Source organism: Cibotium barometz, chromosome 49 (assembly GCF_041138505.1).
Source record: "Cibotium barometz isolate CiBa-2024 chromosome 49, ASM4113850v1, whole genome shotgun sequence".
Taxonomy (NCBI): domain Eukaryota; kingdom Viridiplantae; phylum Streptophyta; class Polypodiopsida; order Cyatheales; family Cibotiaceae; genus Cibotium; species Cibotium barometz.
Window position 1 is genome coordinate 15,231,266 of NC_141094.1, and position 21,915 is coordinate 15,253,180.

General features: G+C 35.4%; 1 protein-coding gene across 1 annotated transcript; it reads left to right on the top strand.

Moving 5' to 3' along the window:
• Nucleotides 1-18,195: 18,195 nt before the first annotated feature.
• LOC147610337 (uncharacterized) lies at nt 18,196-19,859 on the top strand. The gene is made up of 3 exons (XM_086786556.1): nt 18,196-18,502; nt 19,059-19,459; nt 19,668-19,859. The coding sequence occupies exons 1-3, from the start codon at nt 18,196-18,198 to the stop codon at nt 19,749-19,751; spliced, it is 792 nt and encodes a 263-aa protein (XP_086642682.1). The 3' UTR covers nt 19,752-19,859.
• Nucleotides 19,860-21,915: the final 2,056 nt, after the last annotated feature.

Below are 21,915 nucleotides of genomic sequence, written 5' to 3' on the forward strand. Positions count from 1 at the left end.
ACCGTTAGTATTTTTGATGGGCACCGCCAAATGTCAGCGCTTTCCGTTGATTTCGGATCTGCTTGGTGTTCGAAGTTTCCGGCTCTCCCATTATGGATTTGCTGTTTCGAGCCAACGTGTTCGCGGTTAATGGCCCGTAATCTTCAAGTGCCCGACCGGACTACAAGAACTGCGAAGGTCGCCAAGGTTATGGCCAAAATCTCCCTGTTTTGCCTCGTTTCTTGGGTTTGTGCAGGTCCTGGTGCTCTCAGAGACGTCTGGAGGCGCTGAGAGACACAGATGGTGGGAGAGGTGGCAAGCATGCGTGCGTCACCTCAGCTTGTGCCTCAGGGCATGTTTGAGAAGGAGCATGTACTACGAAGCGCAGATTTGCTTCTGAGCATGTGCCTGAATGCACTGGCGGAACCCGTAGCAGCTCTCTGCCTTTCAGTTTTGCCAAGCTTAGCTTATGATCTGGTCAACTGCCTTCTTCGTCTCGCCGTCACCGCCTATGTTCTGCTGTGGCCTGCGCTACTGGGCAGCTCCTTCTTCTACTGCTTCGGACAGTGATAGCTTCTCATTCCCTCCTGGCTTTTGTTTGATTACTCAGCTGCTCTCTTTCTCGCGCACTAAAGCTTGCTACTTCTCTCAGCTTCACGAAACTCTCAAACTCTTCTCTTGATGAGATGAATGAAGGCTACTCTACTATCTCTCTCTCTTCAAAAGGAAAACTCTGTCTCAATGCCCTAATGAAGACTTGGCTACATAGGAGCTTTCCTATGTGAATGAGGATTAAGATGAAGACAACCCAATTTTTTTGCAAAGCTACAACCACAAGGATTTATTGGTTGAATTTCTCTCTAGCCTAATCAAAAAAAAATCCCGATGATAAGACTAATCCTTGCTAAGCAACACTTCACTTGTGGGTATTGCTCCACAAGAATTAACCCTAAGCTAATCACAAAGCACTTGCTAATCCTAATCAAACAAGGACCACATTAATCAAAATCCTAATCTAGATCCACCACTAATCTAGACACTAACCTAAGCTCTGATACCATGTTGGAAATCATGGATCTAGGACTAGGCTAGCCTATGGAGGCTCAAACATAATGCTAAACATGATTATAAACAAATGACAAAAGCAATACAAAGCAACACAAGATGCACTTACTTGACCAAGAGATTGTGTACTTGAGAATGAGTTGTTGTGTGACATTACATTGAAATGACCCTTTATATAGGTCCAAGTACCATATGGGCTTTGCCTTTGCATGTGGGATAACTCCTAGCCTTTACCACATTCATCCACATCCCTTTGACCTTGTCTATGATATGACATAGATCACTTTTTCTAACAATATCTACATCCATTCTTTCACATACATACATCTCCCTCCATTCTTCATTCATTTTCATCTATCTCATTTATTTCACATCCTCATATCTCATTTATTTTCATCTATCTCATTTATTTCACATCCTCATATCTATTAATATAATACTAGAGAATTCTTATTTTTGATATAAGATTTCTTTATGCATCTATTTATGCATAAATTCCATTTTAAGGAGAATAACACTTTCGAAATAAAAATCAATCTTTTAAGCATCTTCTTATGCATAAATTCATTTTAAATGAGAATGACACTTTTGAATTAAAATTCAATCTTTTATGCATCTTCTCATGCATAAAATCAAAATTGATGAAAATAACTCTTTTGAATTAAAAATAAAATTCTTTATGCATCTTTCTATGCATAAAATCAAAATTGATGAGAATAACACTTTTGGGTTAAAAAAAATTATTTATGCATCTTTCCATGCATAAATCCAAATTTGTAGGAATTACACTTTTAGAATAAAAGATTTTCTCTTATACATCTAATTTATGCATAAAATTCATTTATGATGAAAATCTCACTTTTAATATAAAAAAAAATCTTTTATGCATATGTTTATGCATACAAATCATTTATGATGAAAATCACTCTTTTAATATAAAAGAATTTCTTTTATGTATCTAATTTATCCATAAAATTATTTATGATAAAAATCACACTTTTAATATAAAAAAATATCTTTTATGCATATGTTTATGCATACAAATTATTTATGATGAAAATCACTCTTTTAATATAAAAGAATTTCTTTTATGCATCTAATTTATGAATAAAATTATTTATGATAAAAATCAAACTTTTAATATAAAAAAATAATCTTTTATGCATATGTTTATGCATACAAATCATTTATGATGAAAATCACTCTTTTAATATAAAAGAATTTATTTATGCATCTAATTTATGCATAAAATTATTTATGATAAAAATCACACTTTTAATATAAAAAAATATCTTTTATGCATATGTTTATGCATACAAATCATTTATGATGAAAATCACTCTTTTAATATAAAAGAATTTCTTTTATGCATCTAATTTATGCATAAAATCATTTATGATAAAAATCACACTTTTAATATAAAAAAATATCTTTTATGCATATGTTTATGCATACAAATCATTTATGATGAAAATCACTCTTTTAATATAAAAGAATTTCTTTTATGCATCTAATTTATGCATAAAATTATTTATGATAAAAATCACACTTTTAATATAAAAAAATATCTTTTATGCATATGTTTATGCATACAAATCATTTATGATGAAAATCACTCTTTTAATATAAAAAAATTTCTTTTATGCATCTAATTTATGCATAAAATCAATTATGATAAAAATCACACTTTTAATATAAAAAAATATCTTTTATGCATATGTTTATGCATACAAATCATTTATGATGAAAATCACTCTTTTATAATTAGAATAATAATTTCAATATACTTCCTTCTATGCATAGAACTTAATTCTAAAGAAAGTAACACTTTTTTAATAAAATATTTTTAGTATGTATTTTCTTATACCTAGGATGAAAATTAACACTTTAAGAATACATATACGATGGGAATTACTCTTTTTGAATAAAAAATAAAACTTTTTTTACACAATTTTAGAAAATTTTGCCATAACCTCCTTTGTAAGGCTGACCATTTTTCAAATTTTAACTCTCTAAAATCAACTAGAATCTCACTAAGAGTATTTAAATCATTCTAATGTAAACAATTTCTACATATCTAAGAAAAATATTATGAAAAACTTGATTCTATCCATCAATCAATCATCTAGGATACAGAAAGGTTGGATTTACTAAAGAAGAGAGGGGAATGCCTTTTTTTCAATGAGGCATAACATCATAATCATTTTAGAGAAGACAAAAATCATAAAAACCATTAAAATTAAGCATAAATGGGAATTTATGTATTTCCTTACTACCATTCATCAATTAACTTCAATAGCATTAAAAAGCCATTCCAATTAAGCTTCTCAAGCTTGAGAGGGGTTGAGAAGAGAGAAACATTGAGAAATTATGGAAAAAGATCAAAATTCACACTTTACCTTACAAATTGCTTGATTCTTTGATCATAGTAGAGGCCCCCAACCAATCGATTGGTTTGGTGTGTTGATGGAGCCACCAATGGAGATTGAAGAAGGAGGGAAGGTCCAATTTCTTCAATTTGGAGAGAATTTTAGAGAATAGTGAAAATTATCATTATTTCAGCATAATTCTGGCATAGTATAATTCTCCTATTTTTTTTACAAAGGGCTCACGTTCTATTTATAGGAGAGGGAGGCTCTAACCAAGACCAACTGATTTCTAGAATTTTCCAAATTCAGTTTGGTTGAATTTGGACTAGATTTGGACCTAGTTTGGTTCCTTTTTTATTCGGTTTTGATTCGGTTTGATCCAAGAGAGAGGAGAGATAAAAATATCACATTATTTTTTAGTTTAAAACTCATTCAAGCATGTGAAGTAGGCGCCTCCTTGAAGGGACTCCCCTTCCTTACACATGTGTCAAAATGGAGTCATTATACCCAAAATATCTCATTTTTTAGTAATACTCATAGTTTTTTACTAATAACCCTTGTACATAGTCAACTCTTCATCTTATGTGAGCATTTACTCATTTTTGGGTATTTTTCTTTTACAAATTGGATTTATCTCATCCCCACACATGGATTGATCTTATTGGTCCATAGGAACCTTAATTTAAAATTTTGAAAAAATCTTGACACATACTTGATTTCTAATGCACCTTCTGAAAATCTTTTTGAACTTCTGTTTCGAGGGAACTTATTTTAATAAGAAGAGATATTTTTCCATCCAAAAATATTTAAAAACTAAATTACCACTCTCTAGAAGATTTTCTCTCTCTAGGCCAAAACTGGTAGAAACAAGATCTTTTATATTTCTTAAGAGGGATTTGACTATAGGGGAAGATACTGGACATCCTGAGAGGCTGGGGAGGAATCTTACATTCTACTCTCCCACTTAAAAAACGTGAGATGTCCTCATCTCGCAGGTGGAGTATGATCTCTTTCATCATCTTCTTCTTCTTCAATCACTTCCAGCGTTACTGCCTTGGAAGTGACGGCGGATTTGGGAACAACTCTCTTTGACTTCACCTATTTTGAGGTGGAGGTCTTGCATTACTTTGGATTGAAATTGCAGGTTGGATAGAGGGTCTACCTATGGGATTTCCATGAGTTTGGTAGATAGAACCCTGATTACTCTCGATAGAAGGGGCAGGAGTCCGGAATCTTGATCCCTGATTTTCTTGCCCTGAAAACCTCAATCCAAAAGGAGTTGGGCAATCCATACTAGGATGTCCAAATCCTTGACAGTTATAGCATTTCACTCTCTTGTTCAAGGGTGGAACTTCTGAAGTTGAAATCCAGGGGATTGAGTTTCGAAAAAAGGACATTTCTTCCATTCTAGAACTTCCCATATCCTGGGTTTGACCCTGATATCTCTTAGGCGGAGGAAGGTTGGAATCATCTTCTGGGAATAAAAAACTTTTGAAAGGTGATGGTGCTGGCTTTGGCGGGACTTTGACATCAAAGGCTTTGGCGAAATCCTTCGCCATCCGAACTGCTTCGGCCATTGAAATAGGTTTGGCATTCTTGACTAAAGTATCCAATGGTTCATTCAGCTGCTCTTCACGCAATTGAGGGGAATATTTAAGGAGAGGGGTAAAAGCCTAATGGTACTCTTTAATTGTCTGGCTTTCCTACTTTAGTTCCAAGAACTCATTCATCTTAGTTTCAAGAAAGCCTGGGGGACAAAACCTCTTTCTGAGGTAAGCCTTGAGATCGGTCCAGGTTTGGGTATTTCGGTCGAGACGGTTTGTCTCGCAGTGGTTTCTCCATGCCACTCTAGCTGTCTCCACTATCTTCAGTCTTATAAGAGCCATTTTTCTCTTCTCATTGTACCCGGTGACATCGAAGTATTCTTCCATTGATTCGATCCACTTCTCCATAGCCTCGCCAAGGTTTTCCCCTTCACCCTTGAAAGGTCCAGGCTGCGAACTATGAAGAGTTTTACAAACATCCAAGTCGAGCTCTTCTTCATCGAGTTGGGGGTTAACATTTCTACCAAGACGACCTCGGTCCATGTTCCTATCAATATGAAAATTCTTGTTAAGTCTCTTTATTTATGATTCAATCCGAATTTTGATTCAACTGATTCCGGGGTTCTCTAAATAGGTCGGCTCCCCACAGAATCAAGGGATAAAGATACTCATATAGAACGCATTATCAGACAATTCATTGAGAATGTGTCATTCATATCTTTAACATAATAATGGTCCATCAGATTGAATTTTTCTATCTGAACAGTCCTCCATGGGGATTTCAATTTTTCAGATTTTTAATTTATCATCCCTTAACTTGATCCACTGATCAAGTTAAGGGATTTATCATCCCTTAACTTGATCCACTGATTTTTAATTTATCATCCCTTAACTTGATCCACTGATCAAAAGTTAACAGTAGTAATCTGCCAACACAATCCACTAATCTCATAGTGATTGGCTGAAGTCATTAACGTCATTCCAGATAAGAACATCATCACAGGGAATCATCCCATTCATCCTCATTGCAGTTTCGCTCAGCTTATTATATTTCAGCCAAATTTCAGGGATCATCATTTTTCAATGAGAATCTACTCATCAGTTCTCAACCAGAATTTAAAAATCATATCAATCACATTCGAATTCATCAACTGGATAGCATTAATGCTTATAATTTCAAGTCTTAGATTTACTCGTATATACTACCAGTAAAGAGCTGCAGTTATACCCTCGGTATATACGGGTAGTCATGGTCCTTAACATTATAAGGTAAAGACCATCATGTCTAGGCCTTAAGCAAGTCAGGGATTCCATACAATTGTGGTACTTCCATCTGAAGACCCAATTACTAATTTATGAATTTTAGTTCAAATAACAATTTGTATGAATTTCATCACATTACTGATCTTAGACTGCTACTTCATAAATTTTTGACATTTTTGGCTTTTTGGTTGATCCTTATTAGTCAATTCGCTCTGATACCAACTGTAAGATCCCCGTCCTCAGTGCGCAACAGATTTTGGGTGCTAGCAGTGGAAGTAGCACATCTTGCATGGGGCAGGGTCCTACACTCGGAGCCTCGCCCAACGGATATCTGGATAGGTGACTAATTCCTTGGCTCTTCCAAAACCGAACTTAGAAAAACTTCCCTTGCTCGTAAAGCATAGGCGATTCCTCCAGGATAAAATTTTACTCTAACGTAGTCAGGGTCATACTGACGAAACTGATCCAACTGAACCTGAAGTCACTTGGTCAGATCAAGGAAGAAACTTGCACTTGGATCATAGAGATCAACGCTTTTTTTCCCATCGAGAGGCACAGCTGTTGATTCCTTTTTCCATAGAACAATTACTATCTGGGATTTACTTCATCTAGCGTACTACAATAGAAATTGAGTCTCATTTCACGGATCCATCAGTCCAGCCCATGGGTTAGCCAACCGCCCAACCACTGCAGTGATGGGATCCAATTAGGAATTTGGTTAGGTTTTGTCCCAGGTACCAGGGAAAAGAGTTCCCAGCCCCCCTAGCTAGATTTTCAAGCAAATTTAACTCCAGTCACACCTCTTACACACCTCATATGAAATTGCCTTTTTCCTAGATTCAAATGTATTTAATTCAGTCATTTAATGAAATCATAGTGTTACTGATCATAAACTTCCAAGTATCCGATTGAGTCTTAATTTCTAGTCATTTCTTTATTGGAGTATCTATGGCATCATTGGCAACCAGAACGCTCACCACCTGTTCACTCAGGGGCCTTTTCGATAGTTCCTAGCTCATAGTACTCGGTAGATAATCAATTATAAAAATCAAGATGGAATCCTTGTTGAAGATCAGCAAGATCAACCAACAAATCCATATAAGAGAGCTATGGACTCATCAGTTGAGGAGCAGCAAGGTCAATCAACCAGATCCATACTCAGTTTCAGAAAACAACTCTTACTTCTTGTTCCAATATCTGTCACGACACACGTGTGGGTATCTTCAGTGACCTAGAGCACCGTATGGTCAGAACCGTCTAGGATCCTTTGCAGGTTACCTAGCGCTTCACTCATAGGCCGCTTCCTTGGTCCCTCATCCACCGTACCGGAAGCTTACCATTTAAATCGAACTGAGGATGGTCAAGACCTCGGCCGACCCTCCTATGCAAGACGTCCTCCATTGACTCTCCATCAGCCAGCAGCAGTTGCAACTTTGTCAGTTAGGTCTCCACGACCTTAATCACAAGCCGGTCAAATGCTTCCCCAACATTTTTGACATAAAACAGTCATTTACAAACAGGTCACAAATACAATTTCTATATTGAACTCTTGTCTTTCCACATTATCTCATCACCTCAGATTCATTCACATCATCATATCAATATTCACATCCCAATTCACATGTCATCACATCTCATCCATTCACTCATATCGACGACACATCATTTTACATACACATTCGCATTCATTATTCTACATACACATCCATATTCGTACATCCACATCATACATCCAATTCCACATTTGCATTCATACATACACATCCATATCCACATCCATACATCCACATCCACATTCATACATCCATATCCACATCCACATCTATACATCCATTTCCACATCCACATCCACATGCATACATCCAATTCCACATCCACATTCATACATCCAATTCCACATCCACATTCATACATCCACATCCACATTCCATATCTACATCTATACATCCACATCCATACCCACATCCATACATCCACATTCACATTCACATCCATACATCCATATCCACATTCCACATTCATACATCCATATCCACATTCCACATTCATACATCCACATCCACATTCACATTCATACATCCATTTTCACATCCTCATTCATACATCCACATCCACATACATACATCTATACATCCAAATCCATACAACCACATCCACATCCATACATCCACATGCACATCCATATCCATACATCCACATCTACATCTATACATCCATTTTCACATCCACATCCACATACATACATCCACATCTGCATCTACATCCATACATCCACATCCACATCCACATCTACATCCATACATCCATTTTCACATTCACATTCATACATCCACATCCACATCCACATCCATACATCCACATTCCTACATCCACATCCACATCCACCACATCCACATCAATATATCCACATTCACATCTACATCCATACTTGTCACATACACATACATCTTTCCTTTCATATACATCCTTCACATACATACATCTACATCCATTCTTTGACATACATATATCTACATCCATTCTTTCATATACATACTTCTCCCTTCATTCTTCATTCATTTTCATCTATCTGATTCATTTCACATCCTCATATCTATTTATAGAATCTAAGAGAATTCTTATTTTTGATATAAGATTTCTTTACGCATCTATTTATGCATAAATTCCATTTTAAGGAGAATAACTTTTTCGAAATAAAAATCAATCTTTTAAGCATCTTCCTATGCATAAATTCATTTTAAATGAGAATGACACTTTTGAATTACAATTCAATCTTTTATGCATCTTCTCATGCATAAAATCAAAATTGATGAAAATAACTCTTTTGAATTAAAAATAAAATTCTTTATGCATCTTTCTATGCATAGAATCAAAATTGATGAGAATAACACTTTTGGGTTAAAATAAATTCTTTATACATCTTTCCATGCATAAATCTAATTTAGTAGGAATTACACTTTTAGAATAAAAGAATTTCTCTTATGCATCTAATTTATGCATAAAATTCATTTATGATGCAAATCTCACTTTTAATATAAAAAAAATCTTTTATGCATACAAATCATTTATGATGAAAATCACTCTTTTAATATAAAAGACTTTCTTTTATGCATAACATTATTTATGATGAAAATCACACTTTTAATATAAAAAAATATCTTTTATGCATATGCTTATGCATACAAATCATTTATGAGATGAAAATCACTCTTTTAATATAAAAGAATGATTTTCATGCATCTAATTTACGCATAAAATCATTTATGATGTAAATCACACTTTTAATATAAAAAAATATCTTTTATGCATACAAATCATTTGTGATGAAAATCACACTTTTAATATAAAAGAATTTCTTTTATGCATCTAATTTATGCATAAAAGCATTTATGATGAAAATCACACTTTGAATATAAAAAAATATCTTTTATGCATATGTTTATGCATACAAATCATTTATGATGAAAATCACTCTTTTAATATCAAAGAATTTCTTTTATGCATCTAATTTATGCAAAAAATCATTTATGATGAAAATCACACTTTTAATATAAAAAAATATCTTTTATGCATATGTTTATGCATACAAATCATTTATGATGAAAATCACTCTTTTAATATAAAAAGATTTCTTTTATGCATCTAATTTATGCATAAAATCATTTATGATGAAAATCACACTTTTAATAAAAAAAATATATTTTATGCATATGTTTATGCATACAAATAATTTATGATGAAAATCACTCTTTTATTATAAAAGAATTTCTTTTATGCATCTAATATATGCATAAAATTATTTATGATAAAAATCACACTTTTAATATAAAAAAATATCTTTTATGCATATGTTTATGCATACAAATCATTTATTATGAAAATCACTCTTTTAATATAAAAGAATTTCTTTTATGCATCTTATTTAGGAATAAAATCATTTATGATGAAAATCACACTTTTAATATAAAAAAATATCTTTTATGCATACAAATCATTTATGTGATGAAAATCTCTCTTTTATAATCAAAATAACAATTTCAATATACTTCCTTCTATGCATAAAACTTAATTCTAAAGAAAGTAACACTTTTTTAATAAAATATTTTTAGTATGTATTTTCTTATACCTAGGATGAAAATTAACACTTTAAGAATACATATACGATGGAAATTACTCTTTTTGAATAAAAATAAAACTTATTTTACACAATTTTAGAAAATTTCGCCATAACCTCCTTTGTATGACTGACCATTTTTCAAATTTCAACTCTCTAAAATCAACTAGAATTTCACCAAGAGTATTTAAATCATTCTAATGTAAATAATTTCTACATATTTAAGAGAAATATTATGAAAAACTTGATTCTATCCATTAATCATTCATCTAGGATAAAGAATGGTTGGATTTACTAAAGAAGAGAGGGGAATGCCTTTTTTTCAATGAGGCATAACATCGTAATCATTTTAGAGAAGACAAAAGCCATAAAAACCATTAAAATTAAGCATAAATGGGAATTTATGTATTTCCTTACTACCATTCATCAATTTACTTCAATAGCATAAAAAATCCATTCCAATTAAGCTTCTCAAGCTTGAGAGGGGTTGAGAAGAGACAAACATTGAGAAATTATGAAAAAAGATCAAAATTCACACTTTACCTTACAAATTGCTTGATTCTTTGATCACGATACAGGCCCCCAACCAATCAATTGGTTTGGTGTGTTGATGGAGCCACCAATGGAGATTGAAGAAGGAGGGAAGCTCCAATTTCTTTGGATGGATCTCCTTGGAACTTATGTGCCTATGATGGAGTTGAGTCCATTTAATTAGCATGACATGTCTTACAAACTAGCACAACAATAAAATAAAGCCATGTTATGATTTTACTCACATACCTCACCACTGCCCCCATTTTGTAGATGGTTTCGTGCACTTTTTTATCTCCACATCTCCTAATGCATATGAGAAGAATGAACTATGTAGCATGTAATACATTGCAATCAATGTTATGCTACACATGACACATGTAGGGGTACAAAAGGAGGCAGTTTGGTCCTTCACTCTCTTCTGCTTGTTCTTTGTGAGATCTAAGGTACTTTAGGTAAAATTATCTTATATTCTCTTGAACTAACCAAGCGGTGGGGATGCATCCAATCAATCTTCTCGAACCGCTAAAGAATCTCTGTTGCCAATTATGTGGTCCCAGATATTTGTTGCTACATGTTTTATGATGTGCATCAGATCTAGAAGATGATTGATTCTTAGCTTTGCACAATATGGGAGATGAAAGAATATTGAGTATCTTATCATTCTCGACAATGGCGTATGGGACGATCCTCTCCACAATACTCCCCAATAACCTACTCTTAGAGGATGTGGTGTGAATCCTTTTGTAGATGGAATAGACTTCTCAAAATCAAATGGAAAAATTTGGTGGTCTTCATACATAACCTTCTTGAGATACATAGGCCATGGTGTAGCAATAGACGGTCCACAATTCGGACAAGCATTGTGACCAAATGTGATTCCTAATTATGCACAATGCATAAATAATATATATTTAGAGCCAACTCATATTTGATAATTCAAATCATAGGACGGTGATTGAGCATAGAAAACATACCTCTCCATTTCTCAAAAAGTCATGCATTTTTCACATTAAAAATGCCTTCACCTAAGTGCTATGTTGTGTAAGTAGTAGGGACACATCATGCACTTGAATGCCACACCATAGTATCTCAAGCTCCATAATCAAAGGTTCAAGGTACACATCCATGTTCTTTACCTTATGCTTGCGAGGCATGAGAAGAGCTAGCATCACATGACCCTTCTTTAGTGATTTCCAAGGAGGGAGATTGTAGTTCACTACTACTACTAGCCATGTGGTCCATGATGTCAATTTGAGAAAAAATGGATTGAATCCATCCATACCCAATCCAAGTCATAAGTGATGTGGCTCTTCCTTGAATTCTGACCACTCCTCTTCTATGTGTTACCATGCCGATGAATCCACAGGGACCCTCATTGTGCCATCGGTGGAATGATCTCCCCACTTTACCCATTGTCCTACTAATGTAGTAGACAAGTCTCATGTATGACTACTTTGTGCCTTTTTACATAAGTACTGGCCCTACTACATGCTGTCCAACACTAAGGCTCAAATAGAAAACTTGGCTCCAATCTAGGGGCATCATGATAGGAAGAGTGGAAAGCATATCCTTGATGTTCTCAAAGGTGTTCTCTTTCACTTGACTCCACATAAAAGGATCTTGCTGTGAGTAGTTTTCTGTAAAGGGTAACCAAGCTCTACAAGCATACAAAAAGACCTGGACAAATACTTGAGCTTTTGAAAAAAACTTATAAGCTCCTTCATTGACTTTGGGCTTTCCATATGCAACAGAATCCCCACCTTTATAGGATCTAGAGCTACGGCATTCTCACTCACTTCATGACCCAAGAGTACTACCGTAGCTCTTGCTAGTTTGCATTTAACTAGATTGAGTTAGGATCCATCCTCATCTAGTCTTTTAAAAACTATTTCCAGCCTCTCCACATGTATCCATCTATCACTATAGACTCAAAAATCATCCATGAAAACTCTAACAAAGGATCCAAGATGTGGGCCAAGAACTCTATCCATCTAGCTTTGAAAACTGGCATATGCATGAAGAAGCCCCACGCTTAAACGGATCCATTTTGGGGACTCAAGCTAATGAGGCAAGTAGCTGCTAAGCCCTTGTCTTATCTATATGTAATTGTTTTTTATAGTTTTATACTTACCTTAATCTTGTTTGCATGTATGTAGGATTAAGAGGAAGAGGAAGATCTGAAGTAGAAGCTTGAAGTGGGTGAAGGAACTAAAGACGAAGATGAAGAGGATGACAAGTCGGAGAAATTTGATGAGGATTCCGAGTAGCCTCCTCTTCCTTGGATTCCAAGTAGCCTCCTCTTCCTTGGATTCTTTTTTGTATATGGCCAAAGGCCCAACCAATCGAGAAATATAATATGTATTTAGTTCACTTGCATTCTTCCTGGTTTTAATTTCTTTTTCAAGTTTATGTATTTATAAAAAAACTGTATGTATCAATTAAAACAAGAGCTAGGACAGACTTGGGAGTCCTATGTAGACTCCCTAGTCTTCCCCAAGTTTTTTTTCCACGCAGTTCTATCGCTGCTTCAGCAGCACAAATCGTAGCAAAAATTGTTGATGAGAACAACAAAAATTTGCTGCTATTTTCACTGATGAGAGTAGCAATCCCATTGGCAAGGAAAATAGCAATGTTTCTAGCAAAGTGAAATAGGCCTGACATCTCTATACCCTTCTAGTTATGCTATTTTCGCTACTAGACTCTCATTCTGTTGTAGTGTAATCAAGAATGTCTAAGGTTATGACCTAAGTCTCTAACACAATATCTTTTATAAAACTTTAAATCCCAAACCCATATATTCAAACCCCATAACCAAGAATGATCAGCAATTAGACATCACTAGATTTATTTTTTCTCTCATTCTTATTTAAGTTTACAGAACTCCCCTCTGCTATCACATATATTAAAATGGTAGAAGGCACCACCTACTGTGCGGAGACCAAAGCAATGGATCAAAGACCTCTATAGCGAATCTAAAAACCAATAAGAACCTCATGTGGTGATGATAAACACCTATTAGCATAATTTCTTGACTGACACAAGGTCCCACCCCAAATTATACCAAGGCATCGGCTCTAGGCCTCAACATCACTGCCAAGGGTATTCTTAGAAATCCACCAAGAATCTCACATAGTGATAGTTATCTTCTTGTGTTTTAAAAAATAATATTTTTGTTTCCTTTTTTTATACTCTCCAACTCTTAACTTCATCGTTCTTTTATTTAGGGTATTTCTTTCACTTCACACCTCAGCCTATAAAACTAGAATATAAAGTCTCAAGATAGCCCCAATCAAGATATAGCTAAAGCAACTTAGCATACTACCTCCACATACCTCAAATAGAACCAATTATAAAAATAACTAACACTAGCTCGTAAGAAAGGTCAAGCTTTAGAACCAGGTTGGAATAAGCTTGATCATTCTCAATATTTCGTAAACTTAGCTTCTTCATCATTCCACTTCTTCTTGTCCTCTTTTCATGTCTATCATACTTTGAAATTAAACCTATCTTACATTAGCAACACTTCACCCACGGTGTAATAACTTTTAAAGAATAACCTTATTAAAGGTCAGGTTGGAATAAGCTTGATCGTTCGCAATATTTCGTAAACTTAGCTTCTTCATCATTCCACTCCTTCTTGTCCTCCTTTCATGTCTATCATACTTTGAAATTAAACCTATCTTGCATTAGCAACACTTCAGCCCCCACGACGTAGTCCTAGACTAATTTTTAGTTTTAAAATTTTTATCAATATTTTGAGTTTTAATTTTTTTCTTGACAAAATAAACCTTAAAAAAAACAAAACACTCACCCACACTTCCTCATAAAAACTACATCATCTCAACAATTCACCCTCGGTGAGTATAAACCCAATCACTCCACTCATCGACATCCTCTATCACATCAGTATCTACTAAGAACATATCAGCGAAATCGAGATTATCCACCTACTGCTAGGCTTTAAAAAAGCATCAAGGCTACAAGTAAGGAGGTCAATACAGCTAATCCATTGAGCCTCTTCATCCTCTAAAGTGATCCTAGTAATCACCTACTACACTGCAAAAGGGACAAACAGTTGGTAGCATCATATTATAAAAAGAATGATGCAGATCGTAACACCTCGCCATTCTCCAACGCTCAGCCTTTAACTTAGGACCAAGAAAACTATGCTAGAATGGACCTCTATCTAGATTTAAAAAATTCTATGCTCCTCATGCCTCTGAGGAGTCAGACTAATGTTTTAACAAATCCCATCCCATAATGTCTAAGATAGGTACGACATTGCAAACATAAAAATGCTGATGTATGTAACAAATGATGCTCACACTCTCGGTAAGAGGAAATAGGGTGGAACTAAAGGAAGAATAAATAAAAAATGAATCATTACAACATTTATCACCCTCGCTACAAAATAAAACCGAGAATAAGTATGGAATGAGGGAATAGTGAACTCATCCTGATGATGTACTGCCACACTATCCTCCTCCAAAAAAGTTGTGATCATTCATCTAAAAGATCTACCCTTCCCAATACAAAGAAAACAACATACATCAAAACCAATCCTCTACACTGTATCTTCCTATACCTTCACTACCCTTACCTAAACATCACCATTTCCAAGGTATCTTGAAACTACATAATAATGCATAACCCTTAATCCATTAACCCAAAATGGTTCATTGTCCTTTTGCAAATCTTATATACTCAAAGAACCATTATTGAAAGCTTACACAACCTTAAAGGGTCTTAATCAACTAATCTTTATCTTACCAAGAAATTTATGCTATCTACTATCGTAAACCAACACTAAATTGCCTTCCTTAAACTTATGAATTTTTATATTGCAATCGTGCCGCCATGCTTTTCTATGCTTATGTATAGCCTCTAAACTTTGAAGAGCTATTAATTTTTGCTTATCTAATCTCTAACAAACGATTGTTCAATCTAACACTCTCACCTAATTGCATAACTAATGCTATTCGTAAAGTTTAAATTTCTTGCTTAATAGGGAATATTGCATCTGTACCATACACCAAATTGAATGGAGTATTTTTTGTAGTGAATTTATAAGCTATACAATACGCCCATAATGCTTCATATAACCATTCATCCCAATCTCTTTGGTTTTTTGCTATTGTCTTGGTTAATATTCCACATAGAATTCACTTGGTAACTTCTACTTTTCCATTCTCTCTAGGATAGTATGGCGTTGATTTACGATGTTTTATTTTGTAAAGCTCAATTAATTCATTCATTGTATCATTTAGGAAATGAAAACCTCTATCACTCACTAATTCTAAAGGACATCCAAAATGCATAATAATATTCTCGTAAAGAAACTTAGCAACATCCATGGCTCTATCTATCTTTAGGGGTTTTGCCTCTACCCACTTAATCACATAATATGTACATACCAAAATGTATTGATTGGATCTATAACATGATGGGGGATCTATCAATTCTACAAAATCTATTCCCCACTTCTCAAATGGTTTCAATGCTAAGATAGGCATCAATGGTGTTGCAAAACTTAGGATGATCCACTTTATTTATTATCTGATTGGCATGATACACTGAACAAACTGCCATCATTGAAGCATCAGTGTGAATATGGAATTCTTTAGTCCAATCCGGAGGTACCAAAATTGGAGCTTCCACTAATTGCTTTTTAAGGAGCTCAAAATCTCTTGGGCATTCCTTCGTCTATATAAAAGGATTAAGGGTAAAGGGATAATGGAAAAGTTTATGATAAAACACTGATGGTAGTTCACATAACATGAAAAATTTCATATTTGATTAAGATTATAAGGAGGAGATAACTCATTTGTCTTTCTCATCTTTGCTTCATCCATAGCTATCCCTTCCCTGTAGACTAAATGTCCTAACAATGTACCACTTTCCACAACAAAGACCCATTTCTCTGGGTTTAAGGATATCCCCGCCCCAATACCGCAATGGAATAGTTTTTCCAACTTATGAGGCATATTCTCAAGAGTTCCAAAGATGCATAGAAAAACTTCCATCCAATGCCTGAGAAAATCTTGATAAGCCGCAATCATGACACGTTCAAAAGTAACCGAGGCATTGCATAACCCGTGTAGCATAACTTTATCAGTAAAGGTTCCCCACTCTGTAGTAAAGGTCGTTTTACGTTGATCCTAGGATGGATTAACACTTGGTTATATCCACTAAAACTATCCATAGAGGAATAGAGCTCATGACCAGCTACTTTATCTAGGACTTGGTCTCAGTGTGAACGGCAAAGAAAAATGATCTTTCTTCGTCTTATTATTCAATTACATGTAGTCCACATAGATATAGATATTTTTGTTTTTCTTAGGGACTATCACAATAGGTAAAACCCATTCACTATAAGCCATAGGATATATAAACCCCACATATTTATAGGACCTTGCAAAAACACTTAAATGTTTAGCTAAAACCTTTTGAAATCATAATGATGCTAGGTTTCTTGTAAATTTTACTAGTGTTCCTTGAGAAATAGTATACCTTATCACGTGTTTACAAGACAATAGAAGAAGAAGGACCCTAAGAAAAGCAAGGCGACTGTGACTTGTATATGGTACTACGTGGAAGTGTAGCCTTTGAAGGTAGTGCTTGGTGTGGAGATTCTATTACTAATAAATAAAATTATTGTCTCAAAACAAAGAAGGATACAAAGTAAAATTGTATGTGTACGTGTCGGCACGCACAGAATGAGTCCCTATCATTCTTGTGGCAAAATAAACCTATGTTAATCTCCATTGAAATGTGAGTAAATATAAGGCCTATATTTAAAAAAAAAAACTTGTCCGAGCTATTGGCTTGCTTGAAAATCTCTCCATATGTTTCCCATATATATATATATATATATATATATATATATCAACGATGAAGACCATAGCTCCATCTAACAGCGCCATGTGTGCGAGAAGGGGCCACTAATTATAGACTTCATCATTGGCCGAAATGAAATGAGGCTAGCGACATATGACGACATAGGAGCTCAGTTGAGATTCACATTGGGAGACTCAGTTGAGATTCATATAAAATTGATTGATTTACAACAACAAGAGCCTAACACAGACGACGCAGTAAACGACGGCCGGAACGCGGGATTGCTGCCCCTCCACCGTAGTGTTGTTCGCTTGAATGATTGAGAATGCTGGGGGGCCCCGCCGTGATGGTGGATATTCACACACACACACACACACCGCTGCACCCCACCCTTGGCTGTGAGCAGCTCTATTTAAGACGTCGACGAGTGCCTGCAATATACTCACACCATCTGCATCTGATCAGAACTATACCGATCCAGCAGCTCATGATGACGTCTAGCTGCTGCAGCTGTTTTCTAATCCGTGTCTCTGCTGATCTCTTGCAGCAGCTCGTGCTTGTCTTGATTATATTAACGTGCATAATTCGTGACGACAGTATAAGTGTAGCAGCCCAGGACTGTACCCCAATCGCCCCTTCCTCCGGCTACACCCCTTTGGACGGGGCCGTGAGCATCATCAAAGGCGGCAACTACTACCAGCTCTTCGAAACATGGGCTGCCCCGGAGGCAGGCCTTGACGTCAGCACTTACACCTCCGTTGCCGTCGACGCTCTCACCGCGGCCAAAATCATCATAGGTCCGACCTAATTTTGATCTTCTTTGAATATATAATAGCTGGGTCTGATCTGTATCTTATAACAAACTCTCTCTTATATAGAGATGTCAATGATTAGACTAATCACACACGATTAGTTGGGTCATGATCCCTTGATTAATAGCACTCTGGACACAGTTGTATGACTTGCAGAAGCAGAACCTGTTTATAATGTTGTAGATGTCTAGAGTGAATTGACTTTCTATAAGTTAGAGGAATTTTACTTTGTATATCTAGTGGTAGCATATTAAACAATGAGTAGTAGAAATACAAGGGCATGCTATCAAACATTTGTAAACACTACCGCTCCCCCCACCAATCACGTACATCACCACTATAACTACCTCACACCCAATCAATCACGTACTGCAACAGTGCCTGCTTTTGTCCCTTGTTTTATTTTCATTTTTCCTGAAATGAATCCGAAAGTATGCACAAACTACTGTTAAACACTATAATATGGTGTACTGATCTTACCTGCCTTAAGCTTCTTTAATCCTGCACAATCTAAATGTTGCACATCTTGGATCCTCCACAGGGATCATCGAGGAACTCTTTGAAGGAACTGCTATCTACAACAGCCCTGCCGACAACTGCTGGAATGTACAAGGCAACTATGGGTTCCCTGATGGTAGAATGATCTCCTATGGATGCGATTGGGGTTTGTTTACGGAAGTTAACTTCAAGTTTGGCCCAACCTCTCCGGACGGAGATGGCTGGAGCCAGATTGGTGCCGAGCCAAGTGGAATATTATACTGCCTCTACGTGGGTCCCGACCAAGGCGATCCTCTCTTCACCACTGGTTGCAGCGATGACGACAGACAAAAGTTCATGTTTATCCCCGTTGGTGGTGCCAACTTTTTATTTCTCAACAAGTCTACGATGCAATGCATGTACCTTGCTTCTGATGGCATTCGAACTGCACCATGCAATGTTGATGTAAGTTTTGGTTTGCTATTATTATTCTGACTACATATTGAAACTTAGTAGGATATAAAGTTCTCACGACTATGGCTACTATCTATCTTACATAGCTCATTACATAATCACTCCACAACCATATAAAGTCCTTGTACTACTTACCTATAATGCTCCACGATGGTGATTGATTCTTACACTTTGGTCCTCTTTGGATGATTGTTTGCAGGATCCAACACAACTTTTTCAATGGTGTGATCACGTCACTCAGAGTTGTGTTGTGCCAAGCGGGCAGATATTCAACCCATGCTAAATATACATTAGACGGAGTGTATCACCACTTTGATCTTTGAAGATCCTATGTTTTCCATGGTTTGCCATTGCAACAATCCCACACATTATCATGACAAAAAGATGTATTTAAAACATGCAATAATTCCTTTTGACACTCCATGTCAAACCTCCGCCATCTCCTACTAATAAACTTTATTTTTTGATGCCTAAGCTTCCTAAAATGTTATATCATTGTTTCTAGCATGGTCCTTGAATGTGATACTACTTCTACCTCACATCCATGTAATTGGAAAGCTATTTTGTACCAAAAGGCTCTCTTCAATTAGAAATTTATAACCCCTGTCCCCCTGGCTTCTTGCTTTTGTGATAGGGGGTATCGAAATTGCCATGTGTGACCTGGTGGCAAGGATTGGCTTTAAGCGTTATCAAGTCGTACAATTCAAATCAACTCAAAATTGAATCATGCATCCTCATAGATTGGTGCTTGAGATAAAAATTCATTGATATAGAGTCAAATAATGAAGGCTCTAGGTTATAGTTTTAGGATAAAAGTTCTCATTTTTAAGCTCGTTTGTATATTAGGCTTTATGGTAGGAATTGTTTTTGAAAAGCATGCTTTTATAAACACTTGAGTGAATGAAGATTGATTTCACAAGTGGCACTTCTTGTTCCTATTGATATGTCTTTACAAGATCACACTTTACTCACACACTAGGTATCACATCCACAGATTCACATCAATGGATTCCACACTTTTAAACTTTCATAAATGAAGATAGCATAAAAGCTTCATGTATCAGGCGCTTTGAACCTACAAAATTGTCAGGAGAAGTGGTTTAACAATTTGTTTTGCACAACAAGGTAGAAGTTACTATCAAGGTTATTTTCAACCATGCTAGTCAACACAACTCCTATTTTTGGCATCGTCGTGGGCCTTTTTAATATTTATAGTCTAGGGGTTGCTTATTGTTACCCTCAAAGACATGAAAATGACCCTTGAAGAGAGAGAGAGAGAGAGAGAGAGAGAGAGAGAGAGAGCATCTAGTTTTTCAGATTGGCCCTTTTTTGTTTTATATTAAGTATTTTATTTTATTTTCTTACATTCTTCCAACATATATGCTAGGCTATCAAGTGACATAAAATCAACATATATACTCTAAAGAAATATATTAAGACATCAATATGGTGGTTATGTACTAGCACATAAGTAGGGTGATCACATAAAAGATCCCATAAAATCACCCGAAGGAGTCACTTCACAATAAACATTATATTTTTTCTAGCACTTAAGGTTTATTTTTCCATAGTAATGTCTAGAGTTGTTTGGATTTTCTGGGGCTTTTGACCATTTACAGATGATGACTTATAAATTATATATATTATAGTATAAAAAGTAAGTAAATGTAAAGTGCAATTTATCAAACACTAGTTTTATAATTTCTAAAAGTGTACATTGGTTTGATCTATTCACCGTTCGTTTTTGGATTAAAAAAAGTATGCACATATCACATGATGAAATGATTAAATCTTGACGATAATATTCATCTCTTAAGTTTACTTAGAAATCCACCTAATAATGTTCCATCTAGAAACTTATTTGTAGGGTTCATTGATAAAACCTTTGAGGGGAGTGTTATCTAGAATAGCCCCATACATAGTTGTTGGGATGTAGAAGGTATTTATGGGTTCCTAGATGGTGTTAATATTTCTTGATGACTTCCACCTTGTTTTGCACAACAAGGTATGCACAACAAGGTAGAAGTCACTATCAAGGTTATTTTCAACTATGCTACTCCATACCACCCCTATTTTTAGACTCATCTTAGACCTTTTTAATCTCTATAGTCCAAAGTTTCTTATCATTACTCTCAAAGACATGAACATGGCCCTTGAAGAGAGAGAGAGAGAGAGAGAGAGAGAGAGAGAGAGAGAGAGCATCTAGTTTTCCACGTTGGCCCTTTTTGTTTTATGATAAGTATTTTATTTTATTTTCTTACATTCTTCCAACATATATGCTAGGTTATCAAGCTACATACAAGCAACCTATATACTCTAAAGAAATATACTAAGACATCAATATGGAGGTTATGTACTAGCACATCAGTGGGGTGATCACATAGAAGATCCCATAAAATCACCCCAAAGGATTCACTTCACAATAAACTTTATATTTTGTCTAGTGC